Here is a 27,405-nt window from a genome sequence, read left to right as displayed (position 1 = left end):
TTTCCCAACCATTCTTTCTCTCCTTCTTGCTGCAGGTGAAGCTGTGAGCTTCATCCATTAAGATGGTGTAATAGTGTCATCATCATCGTTTAACGTCCGCTTTCCATGCTGACGTTAAACGATGATGATGACACTATTACACCATCTTAATGGATGAAGCTCACAGCTAGTGTATTGTGTCTAATCTTTATATTCCATTGGCCAAATAGCTAACTATATGTATGTATGTATGTAGACAAGGGTGTGCTGAAAAGTTTCTGGCTTTATGGGTATCGTGTAAGGCCTGGTTGGAGGCCTAACCTTCTGAGTTCTTTTACGGGGCTTAGAAAATCTGACTTTGCCTTTCATCGTTTTGGGGTCGATACAATAAAATACCAGTCAAACACTGGGGTTGATGTAATTGACTAGCCCAGGAGTTGGGGAACTTTTTTAGCCAATTATACCAAAATATATTTATTTACACCAATGTTACCCCTTTGGTTTGAAAGGAAGAAAATCATAGATTCTTTGAATTCAAAAGATCTATTGAATCTATTTGGCATGGCATCTCCTAAACATGTCCATTACATTGGACAGATGCAGTGTTGTCAGAAGAAAAATTTCTGTTGTAACAAGGAACACGTTTTTTTTATATAATTTTACTTACATCTAATGAGTCCTCATTACCCCCAAGGATTTCATTTTTACCCCACTTAGGTTTATTTACCCTGGTTTGCCGAACCCTGGACTAGCCCCTCTGTTCTTCAGAATTTCAGCCCTTTCTTTATTGTAGAAAGAATTATTATTGTATGTTTTGGTCAGAGACTGAAAAATTAGAATGATTAATATAGTTTTAAGCTGGTCATTGTAATGTATCCTGCTTTGTAAACTTCATGTTGAGTCAGATGGAAGTTAGTAATTAAAATCTATATAATTCTAGGCCTTACAACTTTGGCCATACGTGCATCTGCTATTGTTACTATGGTTACATAGCAAGAAATAGCTTGAAGAAAATCCATGGTGGATTAGTTAGTTCTGGTGAAAATTAATTGCTGTCAGTTTGTATCTGTTCTTAAGTTTAAAGAAAGGCAGTTAGAGAGAATAGGTTTACTAGTTCGCTTTGTATGTTATTTTGATATTGTTTCTGCCGGAAGCAGAATAGTTTCTATATAGGTTGCTTTCTTCCTACCAAGTCAATATATTATCATCATTACCACCACCAGCATTGCTGTCATTTCTGGTCATTGTCATCATCATCATCATACAGATATATGACAGTGTACAATCTTTACTACAAGTGTGTATTGAGCACTTGTTTTGGTTCATAGAAACAATAACCTAATCTCTCCCACTCTCTCTCTTTCTTGCATTCTTTTATCTTGTACTTCTTTCAGTCATTGGAGTGACCATGCTGGGATACTGCCTTGAAGGGTTCAGTCAAATAAATCAACCCCAATACTTATTTTTAAGCCTGGTACTTTTTCTATTGGTCTCCTTTGTTGAACTGTTAAGTTATGGGGACATAAGCCAAACTTGGTTGTCACTCAGTGGTGGTGGAGGCCAAACACAAGCATGTGCACACACACACACACACATGGCAGTCCATAGCTCCAAGAGGCCATCACCTCTAGCTAGTGATGGTCTTTCAGAGCTAATCAATGGTAGCATTCATCCTATTTTCCTGGACTACCATGTTAGCATGGTGATAACTATTAATATCCAGTACCGCTGCCTTAGTCTCCTATAGAGGGACTTAGAAATATTAATATTTCTATATATATAGGCTTATATATATATATATATATATATATATATATATACACACACACACACATACATACATACACATGCACACACACATGTATACATACATATACATACACGCACACATATATATATTTATTTATTTATGTCTACCCCTGTCTATCTGTGAGACAGTCTGTCTGATCTAGTTCAGATCTGGCAGATAGACAGCCAGCCTAATGGCCTGCCTGCCTGCCCAGCTACTTGCTGTAAATGTAATCTTGTAATCTTCAGGTAGATTATCAGTTTGTCATTCTTTGAGAAAGTGTTGCTTTGGAGTCACAGTTATGGTGGCTTAATGGATTTAAGTCTTCATTATCAAATATATATATATATTTTTTAAAGAAAGATAAAGTTGATAAGGAGGGATTTTATGGAGATTTGACTGCTATTTCAAGCAGGTTGTTCAACAATCATAAAGAGGCTTAGAGGATCTACTGGCTAGGAAACATATGTAGCCTGAATTTTACCTGTTCTATTCCTTCAATTTGGATATACATACATATATATATGATCCGCTGGAAATGAAGCTAGCATGATCTGCTGGATGTGTAATATCAGTGTGCACACACGACAGAGTGTAAGAGACCTGAGAGAAATGCTGGACATAAGAAGCATTGGCTGTGGAGTGCAAGAGAGACTTTTGTGCTGGTATGGTCATGTACTACGGATGGGTCTTGTTGGTGATGACAACAATAGCGAAGAGATTGTCTGATATATGAAAAGAAAGTACCTAATCATTAATGCTTTAGTATCCAATTTACTATCACATATAATGCTTATTTATTCACATTGTTTTTAATTATGCATTATCTTGTAACTTGTTGATTTTGATGGTGTGATTGTCTTTTTTTTAGAATGACATTGTAGAATAAGTGTGAGAGGCCTAATCTGGACTGTCACATAAAGCAGGTAGAATATTTGGGCTAGATATGGCTGGTTTAAATGCTAAAGATGTAAATTTACATGACTAAGCACTGGCATGACTGTGTAGTTAAGAAGCTTGCTTTGTAACCATGTCATTTCAGGTTCCGTCCCAATGCATCGCTCCTTGGGCAAATGTCATCAACTATAGTCCCAGGTTGTTAGTGAAGTTGGTCAATGGAAACTGTATGGAAGCCTGTTTTTGTGTGTGTGTGTGTGTCTTCTCCGCAATTGCTTGACAACTGGTGTTGGTTTGTTTATGTCCCTGTAACTTAGCAGTTTAGCAAAAGGGGCTGATAGAGTATATACCAGATTTTTAAAAAATCAAAAAATGAATGACAAAGACAAAACATAAGTACTAGGTCAAATAAACCTTTCAAAGTAGTGCTCCAGCATGGCTACAATCAAGTGACTGAAACAAGTAAAAGAATAACGTAGAAATGCTACATCGTTTAGTTTCCTTGTAACAGATAAAACATCCAAGGAGAGAATTCGTTCATTTTCTTTTTTTTTTTGGTTATATTTTTCAATTGATTTTTTTAATAAATTTAAAGTAAATATTTATCTTTAACACAATAAAACAATCAAATAAATAAACAACCACATTCAAAAGCAACAATGACAAAAAAGAGTGAAGGCCACTATAGATAATTTAGTATTAGGTGCATTGTCTTAATATAAGACAGGATGGTCATGGCTGGAATAAGTTTAATAATAGGTGTATTTTTATCAGAATGTAGAGAATTGGCAGAGTCAGTTGGTTGAAATGCCTTAATGCTTACAGTATTTATCCTGACTTCTTGCATTCTGAGTTCAAATCCCATTAAGGTCGTTATTATATCCATACATGTTAGCTCTGTTTGTCTTTTTCATAAATATAGAAACAAAATAAGTTTATCAATAGACATGTGATGAAGTAGTGAAAGCTGATCTATGAACTCATGGAGGAGATGTCAAAGGACTAGGACAACTGATGATCTGGTACTGTAGAAAACCTGCTCATTCTGCTGAAACTGAGGTTCTGGTAGCATAATGTGTATATGTAAAACAAAGCCACTTGTCAAGATTTTCCCCACTATCCTTGTCTCTTGCCTAATTGCAGTGTTCTGCTACTGCAATGAAATTAGGGCAGAACTATCCTACCGTCTTTTTTCGGTAATACCAATTATTTATCTTACCATCCAGAACCACTTCATTTTACATTCAACCCTCATTTTTAACATTGCCCCTCTCCATTCACATTTTACATTGATCACTTCACCCTTCTTTGCTACACCCACTCAGCATCATTGTGATGAGTGGCTATAGATAGCATAGAAGGTTGGCATGATCATCATCATCAATTAACATCCATTTTCTATTGGATAGTTTGACAAGATCTAGTGGGACACAGGGCTGTGCTGAACTCTGGTGTCAGCTGTGGCATGGCTTCTACAGCTGGATGTCCTCCCTTTCTAATGCCAACCTGTGACAAAACACTGTGATAAATGAATTTCTGTGTTTTATTGTCAGTCCTTGCTGTAAATGTTTTTTTCCCTCTTCCAGGACTCTTGCTGATATGAACACCGATGGGAAGATGGACAAGAAGGAGTTTTCGATAGCCATGCATCTCATCAAGAAAAAACTACAGGGTTATGAGCTACCCAAAACGCTCCCTGCTAGTCTAAAAGCTGACCCTTCAGTAATGGTTAACTCTTATGGAATGGGTCAGAATATCAATCAACAGATGACTATGCCAATGGCCATGACAAGCGGTATGTATCACTTCCATTTAATGTTTTTCTTTCTAAATATTTCTTTTTATCGTCTGAAGAGAAATCAGCCAAAAAAAAAAAAAAAAAAAAAAAATTCTAAACATGAAAAGGTTTTACAAAATTCAATTTTGACTTCTTAGCATCGCACTATTTTTTCTTGCACCCTACACACACACACACACACACATGTGCACCTCACATGCACACACACAACAGACACACACACCACAAACACGCTCACACACACCACAAATGCGCTCACACACACACACACACACACACTACAAACACGCTCACACACACCACAAATGCGCTCACACACACACATCCTATCCAGATATTGTGTTGAAATTTGATATAAGCCGTTCATTTTTCTGGTCAACTTAAATCTTTAATATTGAGTCATTCTTACTATCTTACACACCCATACATACATGCACACACAAACACATACATACATACACACACACACACACACACACACACATACATACCTGTATCATGCCAGCATGGAAGGCAGATGTTAAACACTGATGATAATATATAATGTGTATACACACACATACATACACACAGATAGATACATACACACACACACACACACTTATGATGGCTGCTTCCTTGCTCTTGAGTATAGTCATTGCTTAAAGCAATTCATGGCCAGTCTCATGTCTCTAACAACACAAGTCACTTGTTGGTCACCATACACTTTCATGTGATGTTGCAAGCTTGCTGCTGGTAGACAAACTTTACCACTTACATGGCATGTTGTTATGTTGTTGTGTATGGTGTAAATCCAAGTGAGCTGTCTGTATGTGGCTTCTATTGTGACTTTTCATCCCTACTCTGCTGAAGTAGACTCTCCCACATTCACATCTCAGCTCACTCTGGTCACCCACATTTTTCATTGGTATACATACAAGGGGGTGCTGAAAAGGTCTTGGCTATAAGGGTATCACAAAAAAACCTGGCTGGAGGCCCAACCTTCCATGTTCTTTTACAGGGCTTAGGAAAACTGAAGGACCACTGCAACAAGTGTGTGAATCTAAGAGGGGAATATGTTGTATAGAATCAAAATTAGCTGATCTTGTATTTTCTTTTACTGGAAGCCAGGATCTTTTCAGTACCCCCTCGTACATAAATACATTTGTGGCCAAGTAACACAACTTCCTCAGCTCACTAAATCTGCGTAAGCTTTCCAAGAGTTCAAGAAATTCCTGTGTGGGAATTTGTTTTGAGTGGGTAAAGTGTTGCATTGCACTGAACATAGTTTTCGGTGCAATCAGCCATAAAACCAGTGTCACAACAGAGGTTGAGATGAGCAGAGATCAGCTGCCCTTCAGGTTTTTATGGAAATTTAGTTTCTTCTAATGAGAACTAAGTGTCCTTCACTCCAAGTGGTTTATCTGCTAATTAACCCATAGCTGGGACGCTAACAGGTTCTACTGCTCCAGGGCAGAGTAAACCTGGGAATAACAGTGGTGCGGTATCACCTCTGAGCCTCTATTTACATAAACACACTGATGAGAGGGCACAGAGCTTAGTGGTTAAGGTGTTGCACTCATGATTCCTGGCTCAGCTGGAGTGTTCTGTTCTTGAGCAAAACACTTCATCTCGTGTTGCTTTGCAATCACTTTAATGCTTGTGTGGTACACTATGCACCTGTACAGATGATGTCAATTTGATGGAGGGTATGAGCTATTGTGCAGTACAAGCATTTGATCACTATAAGCAAATTATTTGTGCAGGTTGTTCAGCAAGAGATTGCAGAATCATCTTTCTCAGACTACAAGAGACTACCATCGTCATCATCATCACCACATACACGCAAACATACATATATACACATACAGGCACATACATATGTATACAGATACTCATGTGCATGCACACCCACACACCATAGGGTTTGGGAGCGAATTTTTCCAACCACACAACCACACCTGCATCTAATTATAAACATAAAGAGGAGCACTCAGAGAGTGCAAACCTCTGCCAAAGCAACACCAGCATCCTCTCAACGATTAGCTGAAGATGATTTTTAAAATGAGAATATCTGAAATAAACTCAACTGCTCTCACAAACGAAAATACTAAAAATGAATCTGACCGTTCTCAAAAATTAAGTAAAAAAACTGGAAAAATAATCCAGAATCCTTGTCCGGTACTGGATCAATCCCAAAATCTAATCAGTTTGTACCTGTCACGAGGCCAAACATCCCTGAAAGTTTCATTTCAATCCATCCAGTGGTTCTTGAGATATCTTGTCCATGGACAAACAAACAAACAAGCATGACTGAAAACAATACCTCTGCCTTCGCTAAGGCAGAGGTAATAATTGTGTTCAAACAAACATAATATTCACATGCATACATACACATGCACCCACCCACACACAAACACACACACAAACACACTCTGTCTCTCACTGACATGAAATCCAGGGACACAACCTTTCACTTTGAAATTTACTTGTTGCCAAAAAAATTAAGACAACAACAACAGCAAAAAAAAAATGAAAGAAAGAAAGAAAGACCGAAAGGAATGGTAGCGTGGTGTATTTATTTTATAACCATTTCTCTACAGGTATGGGTGTTCCACCCATGTCTTCCATGATGCTGACTCCACTGTCTATGAACCCTGCTACAATGACCACCCAAGTTTTCGCTAACGGGGTTATGAGTGAGTTTTTTCTTCTCTCCAAGTTAAATGTTGCTAAAACATCGCAAGCTGGGAAGTTGGCAAATGTCCCCCTACCCTTATTTATGTTGTTGTTTATTATTATTATTATTATTATTAATTATTATTATCATCATTATTACTTTTTTTTTTGGTTAAATTTCCTTATTTAGGACCCAAAAAAGTAGGATTCACTCCTCCTATTGAAGGAGTTTAAGACGTTTTGGCATAGCTGATTTGGCGCCGTTTATTTGATGTTGCTGGTGCTGGTTCGATGCTGAGTTATTTGACATCATTACATTTTTATGTTTCATTCTGTTTCTCTCTCTTTCTCTCTCTCCTCTCTCTCTCTCTTTATATGTGTATGAGTGTTTATATCAGTTGTGTTCACTTAACTGTACTCTTTCTCTATCTCTTTCTCACTCCTGACTTATTTGACATGTTTCAATGTTCCCCCCCCCCTCTCTCTATATATATTATATGTAGAAAAATACAAACTGGGACAAGAGCGTAAAACATTTAGAAGACGATACAAAAAACACGGACGGGACATTCGAAGCCTTCAATCTTCAGTCAAGAACCGGATCATCCTCGCAATTTTGGCTGATTAATCTTGAGATTGCTCCGATCCGGCCAGCCCCAAGGAAAAACTAAGCTACGAGCATTAGATTTCTTGGAAAAAGGATCAAATGTATACGAAACAAGGACAGAAAAACAGACGATGCCACACGAATATAAATACAAAAAACAATAATAGTATATTTATTTGACATCAGGCATTTTAATGTTTCACTCTTTTCTCTTTTTCATCCTCCCTTCCTCTCTCTCTCTCTCTTTACATGTGTATACATATTTCTCTTCATGTGTATGAGGTGAGGAAAAGTGTTTATGTCACTCTTGTTCAATAAATAAATGTCTGTCTTTCTGTCTCTGATTTGATGCTGACTTGTTTGACATATTCTAATATTTCCCCTCTTTCTTTCTCCGCCTCTCTCTCTTCCTCCATCTGTCTGGCTCCCCCCCCCTCCGCCCACTTTTCTACTCTATTATATGATGCTGACTTATTTGATATCAAACATTTTCACGTTCCTCTCTCTCTCTCTCTCTCTTTATGTGTGTGAGTGTGCCGAGAGAGAAAGTGTTTATGTCTCTTGTCTTCAATAAATAATGTCTGTCTGTCTCTCTGTTTGGATGCTGACTTGTTTGATATATCTTAATGTTTCCCTCTTTCTTTCACCCTCTCTCCCCTTTTCTACTTTATGATTCAGTGCTGACTTTTTTATTTGACATCAGACATTTTAATGTTCCTCTCTCCTCTCTCTCTCTCTCTCTCTCTCTCTCTTTATCTGTGTATATGTCTGCATGCATGTGCTTGTGTGTATGTGTATGTGTGTTTACCTCTGGTACCAATATGGGTTGTCACCAAAACAAATTGAACATCCTTTCAGCTGCGTCAAATCATCTGTGCCCAAACAGCTGCGCCCAATCGTCTCATTTCCTTATTGAAGTGCTTATTTTGCTATGCACCTCCTCCTGCACTCTGCTCCCCTCTCTCTCTCTCTCTCTCTCTCTCTCTTTCTCTCTCTCTGTAGTTCTATGCCATTCGTAGTAGATTGGTGGCAGGGATACATGTAGATATGGCTCTTCCTTCCTACCTGTGTGTGAACATCTTTCCAATAGAGGTAGCTGATTCATTTTGTTTCAAATTGCAATGTTGTTGCTTATCATCTCTCACTGCTAGCTGCCTCCTTACCAATGTGCTATTAATGGCATTACCATCCAAAAGACAACATTGGTCTTATTTCCACCCAGGATTTGAACAGTTTTTACCGTTTTTGCTGTGTGAAACATTTTATATTTAATAAGTGTGTATTTTTTCTCTTTTTGCCTCTGTTCTCTCTACCTCTGTTTTTACTCCTATAAATGTGTGTGTGTGTGTGTATACATATATATATATATATATATATATATATATATAATATATATATATATATATGTATACACACACACATATATGCATAAGAAACCACATACACACACATACACAAGGTGCATTCCGAAAGTTTTGAGATGTTTTCAAATAGGATCCAAATAGGATCCAACTTCAATGCACTTGTAGCACTCCAGCCACTTTGTGATGCCCCTACAGAAGTCCTCCAAAGTGAAGGTGTCCAGGACCCTTGTCAAACCCTCCTTCATCTTATCCATCAGTTTGGGGGACAATCAAAAGCCACAGTGAGTGAGGTCTGGACGGTAGGGAGGATGAGAGACAGTTTTGATGTTCATCTCTGTCAAATAGTTGGTTACCAGGATGAAATTGTGAACTAGTGTATATGATGTGGCCTTTTGCAATGAAGTACCTTCCTGAATTCCTTCAAAACTGTCTCAAAGTACTTTTTGTTGACCATTTGGCCAGAGGGAACCCAGTGGATGTATATGATGCCATTGCTGTCATAAAATGGTATCATCATGAGCTTCCCAGTAGACTTGCTTTGCCTGGCTTCTTGTGCCAGTGAAAAACTTGCTTAACTCATACAAGTTAATCCATAAGCACTCTGGAACATTTTGTAAGTTGTTGAAGCATTTTTACCCAGTTTAACTCAAAACTTTATTGCTGCTTTTGTTAGCTTACAAATTGTTTTCATATCCTGACTGCTTTCTGCAAATTTGTGAGCTTTAACAGGCAGTGTTTAGTAAGGGGTTGTTCAGAGTACCGTTACAGCCATCTCCTGTTTGCAATAACAAAAGTTAGCAGGTCAGCTTATTAGATGCATAATAATGATATGATGAAATTAAAATAATCTCGGACAGTTATAACTGCCTCTCCTAATAAACATCTCAAAACCTCTGGAATGCACTGTGAGTGAGTGAGCGAGTGAGTGTGTGTGTGTGTGTGTGTGTGTGTGTATATAATTAATGAGAGCGGGAAGATATGAGAATCTTTATTGATCACTATTGTTTTGACCCATCTATGATCCCTTGCAGGTCGGATACTGTATAACTGGTTTAGGTTTATCCCTCAGTGTAGATGTGTCTCCTCAGGTGATTTCAAGAGGTATCTCATTAAAATAAACTCTTATCATACAACTTATTTCTGGATGTTTTCTTCTTCGGCTTCTTATATTAGAAATGCCAAATTAAGGGATTTAGCTTCATTCTTATAGAAGATCCATAACAAAGATGAGCTACAGACAGAAACAAATACACAATACAGCAAAACAAAAAATCTATCAGATATAACGGTTATATCTAAACACCTTAAGAGATAAAACTATACTGAGGGATACACCTAAACTACTTGTACAGTATCTCACCTGTGAGGGATCAATGCTAGATCAGTCAAAACAATTGTAGTGATGAATAAAGATTCTCGAATCTTCCATCTCTCATTAATTACAAATTACATACCCAATGAACACTAAGCCAGTGAACTTGCTTTGCTGGCAAACTACCAGGTGTATACCATATGGTTTATTAAATACTTATATATATATATATGTATCAGGAAAAGGTTTTTATATATATATATATATATATATATTCACAAGGAAAAGGTTGGTTCTTTGAAATTTTGGCTTATAAGCCATCTTCAGACAGTCTGTTGATGGCTAGTACGCCAAAACATAAAAGACACTTTGTCCTTTCCCTTGTAAAAATTAATAAATATGTTCTCTACTAAAATGTATTGCGTGATACTTCAGTTTCATGTTAAATTGTTTTTGTAACTTCACATAGAAGCAAGCATTGATAAATTATATATTTTTACATATGTGGATATATTTAGATATATGCCAATATAAGTATGTATTATGTATGAATGTATGTGTGTATTTATGTGCACAAGTGTATGTGTGTCTATATATCTATATTTATATCTGTCTGTCCGTCTCTCTGTCTATATATATATATATATATATATAGAGTGGTTGGCATTAGGAAGGGCATCCAGCTGTAGAAACATTGCCAGATAAGACTGGAGCCTGGTGCAGCCTTCTGGCTTCCCAGATCCCCGGTCGAACTGTCCAACCCATGCTAGCATGGAGAACGGACGTTAAACAATGATGATGATGATATATATATATATATATATAAATAGATATTAATATACACACATGTATATATAGATATTTAGATATATGCCTATATTTAGATATTGTGTGTGTATGTATGTATATATATATATATATAATATATATATATATATATATATATATATATATATATATACATATATATATATTATATATATATATATATATATATATATTATATATATATATATATATATATATACATACATATATATATATATATATATATATACATACATATATATATATATATATATTATATATATATAATATATATATATATACATACATATATATATATATATATATCTCTCTCTATATAAACGGCAGTTTGTCTGTGCGTGTTTCTGTGTGTCTGTTTGCTTGTACCCTCACCCTGACCACGGCTTTCAACCGATTCTGATGAAACTTGACACACACATAGCCCAATGTCATAATTCAAAACTAACGCAGCGAAAATTTTGAAAAGTTCCCCCAGTTCTGAAAAAAATCGATAAATTCGACATGGGGTCGAGAATCAGGAATACGAACCACAAACTGTCTAGGGGACGCAACTCTACCTTTTTTAAATCTCAAAAAAAAATTTACCATCATTTTTTCCATTTTTTTGCTATTTTTTGGCTATAACTCTCTAAAAATGCTTTATAGTTATTTCCCTTACAAACCTGAGCAACGCCGGGCGATACTGCTAGTATATATATATATATATGCGTGTGTATGCACACACACACACGTCGATTCCTGCATAAGTGTGTTGCTGAGAGTTGAAACAAAAGAACGGTTTTTTTATTTCTATTGAAGCAGTGTATGTTGTCCTTTTATTTTAGTGAAGACTATATAATATTTGATAAAGACTGAATCATATATCCAGAGGTATTGTGTCAGTGTTACAATGTCAAAGTCATTTTCTGTGATCTGGATTTCCAATCATCAAACTTATTTTTAAATCATTGTAAATCAAGCGCAACCACATGGTTCCAGATTCAGTCCTCCTGCATGGCATTGTGGGCAAGTGTCTTCTAGTAAATCTATTGGCCAACCAAAGACTTGTGAGTGGATTTGGTTGACAGAAACTCTGTGTGCGTGCGGGGTACTGTCTCTTTGCCTTGATGTCACATGATAGTTGTAAACAAGTGTCACGGACATAAAAGCGGTTTATGTTGCCAGTCTTCCATGTTTGGTCATGGGGAAATATTATCTAGCCTGGAAACTGGTGAGGGTTGGTGACAGGAAGGGTACCCAATTGTAGTAAAAAAATGTTGTAACAAGATTCTGTCCAACACATGTGAGCATGAAAAAGTGGATGTTAAGCTGATGTTGATGATGATGCACCATTTTATTTCTACTGATATCACTGGAAGGAAAGTGGCTTTTTGATTTTTTAGTCTGCCATTACATCATAATGGAAGTTTTATGTTTTGTTCTCCTTCAGTAAGAAGCTGGATCCACTTCTGAATGAGATCAATAATATGTTTTATTCTTTGTTTGCTTGTGAAGTACTGTTTGTAAGCTAGCTACTTTTCTTGCATACATAAATTATCTTGTTTATGTATGCAATAAAAACAAACAAAAAAGATTTCTTGAGAGCTATGACAAGATGCAAAATGGATAAGTCTAGCAAGTGATAGGCAGGTGTTCAGATTCAGGGAGATATACATTTTATTATTTTCTCATCTAGAACGTTTTTTTTTAAATGAGAAAACAGTGTTGGACATAATTACCACCAATTAAAAATTGTAAAAATTTCATAAGTAAACAATGTGTATTTCCTTCATTTCAAATCATATTTTTAATCCCACCAAATATTATGAAGAAATGATTATCTCCCTTGTAATAGCTGCAGTCACTAAGGAAACTGAGTATTTATCATCTAATTACTTATTTGGTGAAGGCACGTGGCTTAGTGGTTTGGACATTCGGCTCACGATTGTAAAGTCATGAGTTCAATTTCCGACGACTCGTAGTGTCCTTGAGCAAGATACTTTACTTCACGTTGCTCCAGCCCACTCAGCTGGCAAAAATGAGTTGTACCTGTATTTCAAAGGGGCCAGCTTTGTCACACTCTGTGTCACACTGAGTTTCCCTGAGAACTACGTTACGGGTACACATGTCTGTGGAGTGCTCAGCCACTTGCACGTTAATTTCACGAGCAAGCTGTTCCGTTGATTGTATCAGCTGGGACCCTCGTCGTCGTAACCGATGGAGTGCTCCTTTTTACTTATTTGGTAGTTTGTGTTCATATTCCTCCTCTGCTTAATTAATTGTAGGTGACATAGTTATTGCCACATATCATAGTGGTTAGATGAATAAACAAAAAAAAATACAGAATGTTCTCCCCCCCCCCAATCACGGAGCAACAAAACAAAATTTCCAGTCCTTGGGCCCATTGCATCCTGTTAAACAACTAGCCCATGGCAACATGGACATCAAATAATGATGATACATATATATTTACATATATAAATATATTCATGTTTGCTACTATTCTCGTTCCTCTGGCCTCATGGCAACAGGCCACTGTGCTCTGCCATCTTTTTTTCTGTCTTTGGCAAGAGCTGGAAATTGAAACCAGTTTGTACCACAACTGCGAAGGCCACCTTTGAAGGTGAATTTCCAGGTTTTCTTTACCCTACCCTTTGGTCTCTTTCCACCATTTGATAACCATGTCATTGCAGTTTTTACTGGGACATTATTCCCCTTAGGGCATCCAGCTGTAAGGACCATGCCAAAGTAAACAGTGAAGCTTGACACTGTCCTCTGGTTTACCAGCTCCTGTCAAACTGTCCAATCCATGCCAGTATAGAAGATGGACATTAAATGATCATGATGATATATATATATACGAGGGTGAGTCAAAAAGTAATGCCATTTTGTTTAGGACAGGTTTAATTACCAACACAGGAACATGTATCATACATCAAAATGAAGCTGGTCCTCTGTGGATGCATATATATATATATATATATATGAAAGAGAGAGAAATATAGCGTGGATTCAGAGAACCACGCAGCTATCACAGTAAGCTCCTCCTACAGACTTGGCTATCAGTCTATGTAGTAATCAATTACAAAGTAATGTGTCTATGAAACTGAAAATCAGAAAGTCTGAGTGATGAATTTTTCATTGAAGCATATATAAAAACAAAGTTAAGAGGTGTGAGAGGTAAAGATAGATTTTTTTTTCATATGGCTTCCATATGATTACAGCTGTTTCGTAACCTTCTTGAGGTAGTATTAATATCAGTATGCAAAAATAATACATTTATGTTTACATGAATGTGTATGCTCAGCACTATACAATAAAATTGTATATTCACAAATCATTGCGAATAAAAAAAAAGTAACTTATCAGATCACCACACACATATATGTATGTATGTATTTACAAGTGTGTGTATATATCTACATGTAGACATGTATGTGTGTGTGTGGGTATGTATATATATATATATTTATTTATTTACATATGTGTGTGTGCATATCTACATGAAGGCATACATGCATATATGTATGTATGTGTGTGTGTGTGGTGTGTGTGTATGTGTATATACACACAACACTCACGTACACACATATATTCTACACATACACATATATATATATATGCACACATGTGTATATACACATGGCTTTGCAGTTTACTTCAGCCTTGGCTTCTGAATACCTGGCTACTGTTTTCATAACTTGGTGCAATGTTAGCAATCATCTGTTTCACATTGTCAATCCTGCCCACTCTACACAGTATATCCAATCAGGCGTATAGTTGCTTATATCTGAAATCATTAAATCAACAAGTCTGCACCCTGTTGATGCTTATGTAACAGTATTGATTGATTGATTGCCTTAGCTCTGCTTTAGACAAATTGCTGTTAGTTTTAGTTTAGTTTGTTTTTATTATTATTGTTATTACCATTAACATTATTGTTGTTGTCGTTCTTGTTGATACACTTATTATTATTATTAAGGCAGTGAGCTGGCAGAAACGTTCACATGCCGGGTGAAATGCTTAGCAATATTTCGTGTCTTTACGTTCTGAGTTCAAATGCCACCAGGGTTGACTTTGCCTTTCATCCTTTCAGGGTTGATAAATTAAGTACCAGTTGTGTACTGGGGTCGATCTAATCGACTGCCCCCCTCCCACCAAATTTCAGGCCTTGTGCCTGTAGTGGAAAGGGTTATTATTATTATTATCATTATTATTATTATTATTATTATTATTATTATTATTGATGACTAGGCACAATAGTTAGCGGGTCAGACAAAATGCTTAGCAGCATTATTTTTGGGCTCTTTACATTCTGAGATCAAATCCTGTCAAGGCTGACTTTGCCTTACATCCTTTCGGCGGGGGCCAATAAAATAAAGTACCAGTCAAGGACTGGGAATGATGTAATTCACTAACCCCCTTTTCCAAACTTTCAGGCCTTGTGCCTACAGAGGTTGGGATTATTATTATTATTCTTATTCTGCCGAGGCCGACTCTGCCTTTCATAATTTCAGGGTTGATAAATTAAGTACCAGTGAAACACTGGGGTCGATGTAATTGGCTTATCCCCTCCCTGCAAAATAGCTGCCCTTGTGGCAAAATTTGAAACGGCTATTATTATTATTATTATGATATTATTATTATTATTATTATTCCCAGTTGGACAAAATGCTTAGCAGCATTTGATCTGGCTCTTCATGTTCTGAGTTAAAGCTCTACCCAGCTCAACTTTGCCTTTCATTCTCCCGGAGTTGAAGAAAATCAGTGCCAGTTAAGCACTGGGGTCAACGTAATCAGCTTGACCCCTTCCGTAAAAAAATTGATGGCTGTGTGCCAAAAATTTGAAATCATAAAGGTAACACACTGGCAGAATTATTAACATGCCAGACAAAATGCTTAGTGCTGTTTCTTCTGGCTTCTTATATTCTAAGTTTGGCTACTACCATGGTCAACTTTGCCTTTCATCCTTGATAAAATATGTACTAGTTATGCACTAGGGTTGATGTCATTTGCTTCCCTCTCCTCTCAAAATTGCTAGCCTCATGCCAAAATTAGAATTTTATTATAGTTGTTGATGTTGTTGTTGTTATTATTATTATTATTATTATTATTATTGTTATTGTTATGGTAATTATTATTATTGAGTTTAATCAAATTGTTTGATTACTGTTCACTTGTAATGACTTGTACATCCTTTTAATATGTTTGAAGTTTAGTACTAATTAAGCTTGGATTAAATTCTGTCCATTAAAATTGGTTTCCTTTAAATGTATGTATATAGTAGTGATGTAGCAACATACATACATCCATTCACACATATATATATATATATAAATAAAATATTAATATATATATATAAATAAAATATTAATATATATATCATATATATATATATATACGCACTCACACTATACACACACTCATACACAAATTTTGTGTGAGAGTGTGGGTACACATAAACACTCATATATGTACTTATATACATTTGCGTGTGTGTGTGTGTGTGTGTATGTAAGAATGTATAAACACACATCTCACTAGATACCTTCTCTCACATTCACCCACATGGATATAAACACCATGAAGATTGTATACAATCTTTGGGTAGGCAGGCATCAGACATATGCATCTAATACATATATCTTTTTCACCTTCTACTATTATTATTGCTTTAAAATTAGTATATCTCATACAGCTTCTAAGTCTGAACAGCATTATTTGGACAACTGAACGTGACTGTGGATTGAGAAGTGTTGGTGTGTTGGTTATCATTTTTTAAAATTGGTATTGATTTTTGTGGTAATGATTAGATTGCAATTTCCATAGAATGGTAAAAGTAATTTTTGTAAACTGAAGAATCTGAACTGCAGTCATGGCTGTGTGGTTAAGAAGCTTGTTTTGCAGCGACATGGATTAAGTTCAGTCCCACTATGTGATGCTTTGGGCAAGTGTCTTCTACTAAAGCTCCAGGCCTCTGGCTGACCGAAGCTTTTTAAGTGGATTTCATAGATGGAAACTGAAAGAAGCCAACCATGTGTGTGTGTGTGTGTGTGTGTATGTAAGAATGTATAAACACACATCTCACTAGATACCTTCTCTCACATTCACCCACATGGATATAAACACCATGAAGATTGTATACAATCTTTGGGTAGGCAGGCATCAGACATATGCATCTAATACATATATCTTTTTCACCTTCTACTATTATTATTGCTTTAAAATTAGTATATCTCATACAGCTTCTAAGTCTGAACAGCATTATTTGGACAACTGAACGTGACTGTGGATTGAGAAGTGTTGGTGTGTTGGTTATCATTTTTTAAAATTGGTATTGATTTTTGTGGTAATGATTAGATTGCAATTTCCATAGAATGGTAAAAGTAATTTTTGTAAACTGAAGAATCTGAACTGCAGTCATGGCTGTGTGGTTAAGAAGCTTGTTTTGCAGCGACATGGATTAAGTTCAGTCCCACTATGTGATGCTTTGGGCAAGTGTCTTCTACTAAAGCTCCAGGCCTCTGGCTGACCGAAGCTTTTTAAGTGGATTTCATAGATGGAAACTGAAAGAAGCCAACCATGTGTGTGTGTGTGGTGTGTGTGTGTGTGTGTGTATGTAAGAATGTATAAACACACATCTCACTAGATACCTTCTCTCACATTCACCCACATGGATATAAACACCATGAAGATTGTATACAATCTTTGGGTAGGCAGGCATCAGACATATGCATCTAATACATATATCTTTTTCACCTTCTACTATTATTATTGCTTTAAAATTAGTATATCTCATACAGCTTCTAAGTCTGAACAGCATTATTTGGACAACTGAACGTGACTGTGGATTGAGAAGTGTTGGTGTGTTGGTTATCATTTTTTAAAATTGGTATTGATTTTTGTGGTAATGATTAGATTGCAATTTCCATAGAATGGTAAAAGTAATTTTTGTAAACTGAAGAATCTGAACTGCAGTCATGGCTGTGTGGTTAAGAAGCTTGTTTTGCAGCGACATGGATTTAAGTTCAGTCCCACTATGTGATGCTTTGGGCAAGTGTCTTCTACTAAAGCTCCAGGCCTCTGGCTGACCGAAGCTTTTTAAGTGGATTTCATAGATGGAAACTGAAAGAAGCCAACCATGTGTGTGTGTGTGTGTTTATATATATATACACATACATAGTGTGTGTATGTTTGTCCCCCACTTCCACTCTTCAAGCTGTGTTATTTTGTTTACGTTCCTTTAACGTAGAAGTCTAGCAAACGGAGACTGATAGAATAGTACTAGGCTTGGAAATTAAAAAAAAAGAAAAAGAAAAGAAAGTAAATATTGAAGTTGATTTGTTTGACTAAACCCTTCAAGGCAGTGCCCCAGCAAGGCTGCAATCCAATGACCGAGACAAACAAAGAACTATAAACTGTGGGAAGTTTTCATTCTCTAATAATTGCTTTACTAGTTACAGCACTGCATGATTTGCTGACAAGAAATTAATTATAGATTCCTCTAATGCAATAGCCTGTTCAGAAAGGCTGTTACTGCACTAATTATAGTTCTCAGTTTCTAATGTGCAACTTCATTCATATTACATAAGTTTATTCATAGTGTATTTTGACATTGAGCAATTTAGGTATGTTTTTGCTTTATATAAACTTTAGGAACATGAAGTGGTTGGGGTGTATAGAGTGGTTGGTCATGTATGTATATATATATATATATATAATATATATATATATATAAATAAACATATGCAGTGATGTATGTATATACATGTGTGTGTGTGTGTGTGTCACATGATCATGTGACTAACCAGCATGCTAGATGTTACACATCAGTGGTCACAAGGTGTGTTTTTGCATTGTTTTAGCCTTCAAATAATGCTACCCCACTGGCTAGGTGAGCAAGCTCCCCACCCCCAATCGAAAGTGGGATTGGGGCAACGTGAAATGAAATGTTTTGCTCATGAACAAAAGATGCCGACCAATCAAGGAATCGAACCCATGATCCAGCGATTGTGAGTGCAACAGCCTAACCACCAGGCCACGCACCTTCATGTGTGTGTGTGTGTGTGTGTGTATACTTAATAAATATATGCAGACAACATAATGTGTATTAAAAACCCAACTGTAGTTTAACTACTTAAAAAATATATATATATATATATATATATATATATATACACACATGTGTGTGTATCTGTATTTATATATGTATATGTGAGTGTGTTGATGTACATGGCATAGTGGTTAACATGTTGCACTTACAATTACAATATTGTGATTTTAATTCTCAGACTGGCAGCACTTTGTGTTCTTGAGCAAAACACTTTATATTGCTTTGCTCCACACCATTCAATTGTCAATGGGTAACCCTGTGACCAACTGGCATTTCATTCAGAGGGAACGTTGGCCTGTCTGTCTAGCTAGCAGCATGGCATCATTCGAAAGTTAAAATAATGTAAAGCATATTGTAACCAGTGGCCCATATCAAATTCAGATTATCCAGTCAATACCACTATGGCATTTTATATATATATATATATATATTGGTAAAAATGGTAAGATAACAAAAGAAAGAGACCTCAATATTATGTAGATAGAGGAAATTTATCTGTAAAATAATATGTGACAATTATTCGGTAGCCAAGATAAAACTCTGAGCTTTGGATGCTGAGGTGGAAATCCACAACACCATCTATTTTTTTTTTCATAGTGTTTTTCAGATGGCCAGAAAACCGAAGAGACAGTGTTGTGGATTTCCACCTCGGCATCCGAAACTCAGAGTTTTATCTTGGCTACCAAATAATTGTCACATATTATTTTACAGATATATATATATATATTATATATATATATATATATACACATATATATATACACATATATATATATATCATCATCATCATATATCCATTGTCCATGCTGACATGGGTTGGACAGTTTGACCAAGGCTGATAAGCTGGAAGGCTGCACCAGATTCCAGTCTGAATTGGCATGGCTTTCTATGGCTGGATGCCCTTCCTAATACCTGTTTGTAACATGTTTCATAATAATTTACAATAATGTTTCTTAACAAGACATTTGGCCAATGTCTGCAAGGGAAAAAGTAAGTCCCTTGCTCATTACTCTCTCAATTCCTATGAATCATGAGGATAGTTATCCAGTTTCCATGGCATATTAAGTGACTGAGATCACAACATTCCCCCTGAAGGAAGATGCCAGTTCATTGAAGGTTACTCATTTACAGCTGAGTGGACTGGAGCAATGTGAAATGAAGAGATTTGCTAATGAACACAATGCACCACTTGGTCTGAGATTTGAAACCATGACCTTGCAATCATGAATGCAACACTTTAACCACTAGGTCACACATCTTCACTTTACAAGAGAAAGAATATAATGAATTGGACAGTAAATGAAATTTATTTTCTTAATTAGGGATGTTTGTGTTTCAAAAATCAAGTGTTTTATAGATCAGTTGATGGCATTATTGTGGCTAAATTTCCAAGAAAGGAGGGATATGGTTTTTCTTTTCCTTTTTCCTTAATATTTACACCTGTTATCCTGAAACCGTTCTCTTGTGGTTCACATTTTGGTCTGTTAGCTTCCAATCTACTTAAATCAACCCTCAGGTGGCTATAGTACTGAATATTTCAGTCCACTATTGCTTCTGTAACTTACCTAATTGTTATTTTAATGAGCCTAGTCAGGATTTGAACCATATACTTGTACACTTAGAAATGTGTAACCTGCAAATAAATTATGCTGTCTGAGGCCTTAAATTCTGGTCCCAACTTGATGTGAAAGGAACATTATAAACCAATTTAGATGTTTTATTTTCTGTGGAGTAGTGTCCCCCTTTTAACAATGTATCAGATAGAATTATTTTGTAAGGGAGGGTTAATTCACTCGTTTCTATTTCCCTCAGGCAAAGTATACAGGTTAAGGGGCGAAATGCTTGTGACCCTAAGATACTTGCTGAAGATAAAAAAGATCTTCCAACATTGTGATAGCTTATTCACCATCAGGAGAAGAGCTTGCACTATCGTTAAGCATTTCCTGCATGGTGTAAAGCTTCTCTGATGTTTATTTCACTGATTTGTTTCACCTATTCTGTGTTTGTTTAGACAAGGTATTGTTATGTTTATAATAAGCGTGTACAGTTTTCTTTTTCTCTTTTTGATTGTGTCTCCTATATATGCCAATGCTGTATATTAACATATGATTATAAATAATTTCTTTTTCAGTATATTGTGAAATTATGTGTCTTTTCAATAAAATTCATACGTGACTTATTGTCTTTGACTCTATAAAAGCTGACTTTTCTCATCTGCAAAGGAACTGATTGTGCAATTTTATGAGATCTGTGTCTATAACTTGCAAGAGAAAATGGACAGTTAGTTCTGTTGTACTCCCAGCCAAACAAAATGTGTTTTTGTATTGGTGAAGTTACTGAAACTACTGATTGCTAAAACAGCCAAATAATAATAATAATAATAATATAAGCACAAACAACTTTTTGCAGATAAAATTGTAATTTTGAATGATTTTATATCCACAGTTATATGATGCAGTAATTTTCAGTGCCAGTGACAGACATTAAATTTGGAGGTATTGGGAATTATGGTAATGAGGAATTTGTTAGACTTTGAAGGGTATTATGGAGATGCACATTAAAAACTTTGAGATAACTCTGATGTATGAATATGGAAATGGCCATTCTATAAATACTTGATATTCTATACACTTCCATATTGTCTCCAAGATAATATATATATATATATAATATATATATATATTATATATATATATATACACATATAATATACTTGTATATATGAATATCTATTATCATTATCATTTAACATCCATCTTGCTTGCTGGCATGAGATGGATGGTTAGACAGGAGGGGTGAAGCCAGAGGACTGTGCCACATTCTATTGTCTGCTTTGGCATGGTTTTTCTCGTTGGATGCCATTCCAGCCACTTTATGGAGTGGACTGGATGACACATGTGCACATCAGAGGAAAACAAAGCAGATTTTGTTAAACTCCTTTTTTATAGTGTCATATATTACATAACCTTTACACATCTTTCACTTGTGTATACTAGTATGCTGTGTAGTACTCATTACACAGGCAATGGTATAATCACATTGAAATGCCTAATCTTGAGAAGAATATAGTAATTTAGTCCATTGTTAGTCACTAGCTTCAGTTGGTAGGCATTAAATAAACAAAAGCACCAAGACAACATTATTTTGAATAAGTCCATTTATGAAAATCTTATGCAACATATTTAATACACATTTACAAGCCTTGGTAGCTGAGACATTAGGAATTGACTCACATACGTTTCATCATTTCATGATTTATCGAGTGTGCAGTCTAAGCTCTTGGGCAGGTTGCCAGCAAATGCCTGAAGATTGGCTATTTCTTCAGATACTCCAATGGCAATTACTTCATGATTGTTGTGATCTCAGTCAGTGATATGCCATGGAAACTGAATAACCAGCTTTATGAGCTGTAGGACTTGAGGAAAAAAACAACAACAACAAAAAAAAAAAAGCAGTCTTACTTTTAGCAATATTCTTGCATGAAATAATATATTCCATGTACTACCATGTGCAATTATATATCAGCATTTTCTCAAGTGTCAAACTAATACACTTGCTTGTTTTTCATACACCTCTCTTCACTAAATCTACACGTTTTTTTTTTTCATTCTCTCTCTGTTTTCTCTTATTTATTTCTTTCTGTAGAAGAGCATAGGCTTGAAACGTCAAAGACTTTTTCATTTTCCCAAATGCCTGCTTGTTGTTCATACACCTGTCTTCATCTTTTGTTTTAATATAAATTTCAACTGTATGTGTATATATCTGCCTCACTCTTGATTCCGAATTCCTTTTGCCAAGTCTGTCCGTAAACGAAGTGATCCCAAGATAAGAAATCTTTGAACTTTAATTCATCCGTATCTCTATTTATTATTATTATTTATTAATTATTATTATTCTGATCCCCCTAGTCGCCAGTCTATTTACTATTTCAGCCTCGCCTCGTTTTTGCATATTCTGTATAATTCACTAGTTATCGTTATAGATATTTAAGATCTATCTCCCTTACAGGGCTGATTAGAAATTGGCTGCCGGTTCTTTGCGGGGTTTCTCTCCCCCTCTTTTTACATTGTCTGTCTGGACTCCTCTTCCTACTCCTCGACATGGCTATGCATACTTAAGCTAGTAACCTGCCTCACTCTTGATTCCGAATTCCTTTTGCCAGTCTGTCCGTAAACGAAGTGATCCCAAGATAAGAATCTTTGAACTTTAATTCATCCGTATCTCTATTTATTATTATTATTTATTAATATTATTATTCTGATCCCCCTAGTCGCCACTCTGTTACTATTTCAGCCTCGCCTCGTTTTTGCATATTCTGTATAATTCACTAGTTATCGTTATAGATATTTAAGATCTATCTCCCTTACAGGGCTGATTAGAAATTGGCTGCCGGTTCTTCGCGGCGCGCCCGCCCTACCCACCCCCACCACCAATACCGGATGTCGTTTCTCCCACCATTATAGGTGTCTACTCTTTGAACCCCTCTCTTCAATACGCTATTTCACCATGCATTACCCCTCTCTCGATATCCTACGTTCTACTTGCCTAGAACCTGTCCTCTGAACCACCCCTCCCACTGGTGCTCCCCTATATTTCTGCACCCCCCACCACCATTATAGGTGTCTACTCTTTGAACCCCCCTCTTCAATACGCTATTTCACCATGCATTACCCCTCTCTCGATATCCTACGTTCTACTTGCCTAGAACCTGTCCTCTGAACCACCCCTCCCGCTGGTGCTCCCCTATATTTCTGCACCCCCCCACCACCATTATAGGTGTCTACTCTTTGAACCCCCCTCTTCAATACGCTATTTCACCATGCATTACCCCCTCTCGATATCCTACGTTCTACTTGCCTAGAACCTGTCCTCTGAACCACCCTCCCCCACTGGTGCTCCCCTATATTTCTGCACCCCCCACCACCATTATAGGTGTCTACTCTTTGAACCCCCCTCTTCAATACGCTATTTCACCATGCATTACCCCTCTCTCGATATCCTACGTTCTACTTGCCTATTACCTGTCCTCTGAACCACCCCTCCCACTGGTGCTCCCCTATATTTCTGCACCCCCCCATAAAAAAAGCACCATCCGAACGTGGCCGATGCCAGACCCCTCTGGCACCTGTGCAGGTGGCACGTAAAAAACACCCACTACACTCGCGGAGTGGTTGGCGTTAGGAAGGGCATCCAGCTGTAGAAACACTGCCAGACTAGACTGGAGCCTGGGGCAGTCCCGAGCTCTCCAGACCCCGGTCGAAACCGTCCAACCCGTGCTAGCGCGGAAAACGGACGTTAAACGATGATGATGATGATGATGATGTGTGTGTGTGTGTATGTGTATATATATATCACGTGACTGACCAGACCATCAGATATTGCTACACATCGCTGGTTACAATGCGTTTGCATTGTTTTAGCCTTCGAATGACGCCACTCCGCTGGCTAAGCGAGCAGGCCAACAGAAGAAAGAGTGAGAGAAAGAGTGGCTCCGGCAGGGATCACCACCCCCTGCCGGAGCCTTGTGGAGCTTTTTAGGTGTTTTAGCTCAATAAACACACACAACGCCCGGTCTGGGAATTGAAACCGCGATCATACGATGGCGAGTCCGCTGCCCTAACCACTGGGCTATTGCGCCTCCACATGTGTATGTATATATATTAAAGCTGTAAAATTTTCACAAAACTATTACTCAGAGTTTCATGTTCCTGTGTGTCAGACAGTTGTGATGAATACTGACCTGAGATCACGATTTTAATTGAGTGTTCATCACAACTGTGAATGGGAAACTCTGAGTAACAGTTTGTGACAATTTTGCAGCTTTAACAAAAGCGTATTGCTCTACCTTTAGCGTTCAAATGCTTGTTTTGCATTATGTGCTTACTTGTGTATATGTGTGTGTCTGTGTGTATGTGAAACCATGATGATATTTTGGTTGTTGACTGACGAGGAAAATTCAGCTGCGAATATTCCATGTATTGTGTCCTTGTCTATATTCCCTGTCTTTTAAGTTTGTGTCTTGTTTCCTGTTGTGTTACTTGTGTTCTGTCTGTTCAATCATTGATACATATATACATATATAGTTCAATTTTATAGAAAACAAAAGACAAAAACAGTTGAGGGAACAACAAACAGGTATATTAGTTTGACACTTGGGGGAAAAATGGGAAAAATCTTTGACATTTTGAACCTACGCACTTCAACAGTAAGGATCGAGAGGTAAAAAATGGAGAGAGAGAGAGAACGGAAAAAAAAAAACCAGAAAAAAAATGTCTAGGGAGTAACAGTTTGACATGATAAATTGGAATGAAACATATATATTTGTATACACACACACACACACACACACACACACATGTATATATAGGTATGTTGGTGCAAGCAAGAAAAATAGAACTCAAATTATGAGTATGTGTATATTTTTTTTACTAATATTTAGTTTGATAAGTGCCAATGCATGAAATTCTCGAACCTTGAGTCACTCTGTTACATCTGCTACATATTAATATATATATATATATATATATATATATATATATGTATAGAGAGAGAGAGCACTTCTTAGTTTTACTCTTGAATAAAATAATTATCAGATGAACTCATTGATTGATTTAATGATTTGTTTATATGCTTTGTGATGACAAATGAACTAAATAATTAACAACCTGTCTGATGTATATATTCTCTCCCTGCTCTAATGTTACTGTAAAAATGGTATTGTGTGTGTGTATATATGTGTGTGTGTGTGTATATATATATATATATATATATGTATATATACACACAGACATATATATATATATATATAATATATATATATATATATATATATATATGTATAGAGAGAGAGAGCACTTCTTAGTTTTACTCTTGAATAAAATAATTATCAGATGAACTCATTGATTGATTTAATGATTTGTTTATATGCTTTGTGATGACAAATGAACTAAATAATTAACAACCTGTCTGATGTATATATTCTCTCCCTGCTCTAATGTTACTGTAAAAATGGTATTGTGTGTGTGTGTATATATATATATATATATATGTATATATACACACAGACATATATATATTATATATATATATATATGATAGATATTGTTATATTTTTCAGTTTCAGGAAACATTGTTTTTTATTTTATATTTTTTTTTTTATATAGATAAGATACAGCTAATTAACTAAATTAACTGTTATCTACATGATGAAGCTATGCTTCATTCCTCCTTTATGAAATTAAATACCATTTTTTTCTCTCTTCTCTTTGCCTTGTCAAGATGTTTTCTTGTAAACCTAATTGGCTGATCACATGGTCAAGCTGGCTATTTTACAGATTGTGCCACCCCAATTGTTATTGCTGTTACTTATTTTTGTCTTCTTTCACAACCAGGTACAGCACCATCTACAGGCTTTACCGCTCCTATTATACCAGTCGATGCTCCTCAAGTTCGATCAGGGTCTTTCTCAATGAATCAAAGGTAAATATTTCAATTCTCTAAAAAATAGCCCATCAAATTTGTGGAAAAAAAAAAAGAGGAATAATTCTACATTTTTATTTTTTGTTTTCGTTTTTTATTGAGCTAGATTGAGAGAAATAAGTGTGTGTGTGTTTATATGTGTGCGTGAAGGCATGTTGCTGAGTGGTTTGGATGTTCACTTCTTGGACTGGGTGCAGTAAATTGTGTTTTGAACAGAAACACTTCATTTCATGTTCTCTAGTCCACTCAGCTTAAGTGAGAAACCCCATGGTGAACTCGTCTTCCAATAAGGTGGAATATTGGTCTGCTTGCCTAGCTAAAACGATGCACCAGTGATGTGACCAGTGATGAATAACATACAATACTCTGGTCAATCATGTGATCACGTTGCATGTGTGCATGCGTGTGTGTGTGTATATATATATATATGAAGAAAGATGGAAGAATTATTTAAGAGTCAGAATACCTTGTGGTTGCCCTTTGATCTGAGTTCAAATCCTGGCCAACTTTATCTTTATTCTTTCAAAGTACACAAATAAATGACCAGTCCAGTACTGGGAATGATTCTTCTCTCTCTCTCTCTCTCTCTAGCTGGGCTACCA

The 27,405-nt window shown here is 36.3% G+C and overlaps 1 protein-coding gene across 13 annotated transcripts in view; it reads left to right on the top strand.

Moving 5' to 3' along the window:
* Window positions 1-27,405, top strand: part of LOC115219624 (intersectin-1) — a 424,167-nt gene that overhangs the window by 95,196 nt on the left and 301,566 nt on the right. For 12 of the 13 annotated variants that reach the window (XM_036509621.1, XM_036509620.1, XM_036509617.1 and 9 more), the window contains exons 5-7: window positions 4,252-4,460; window positions 7,046-7,141; window positions 26,716-26,803. In XM_036509621.1, coding sequence (XP_036365514.1) covers window positions 4,252-4,460; window positions 7,046-7,141; window positions 26,716-26,803 — 393 coding nt within the window. The remainder of the gene's footprint in view (window positions 1-4,251; window positions 4,461-7,045; window positions 7,142-26,715; window positions 26,804-27,405) is intronic. The other variant, XM_036509616.1, reaches the window with a different exon arrangement.

The sequence above is a fragment of the Octopus sinensis genome, linkage group LG15, assembly GCF_006345805.1.
Source record: "Octopus sinensis linkage group LG15, ASM634580v1, whole genome shotgun sequence".
Lineage (NCBI taxonomy): Eukaryota > Metazoa > Mollusca > Cephalopoda > Octopoda > Octopodidae > Octopus > Octopus sinensis.
Note: the sequence above shows the minus strand (reverse complement) of the source record. Positions and strands in the feature narration are given on the sequence as shown.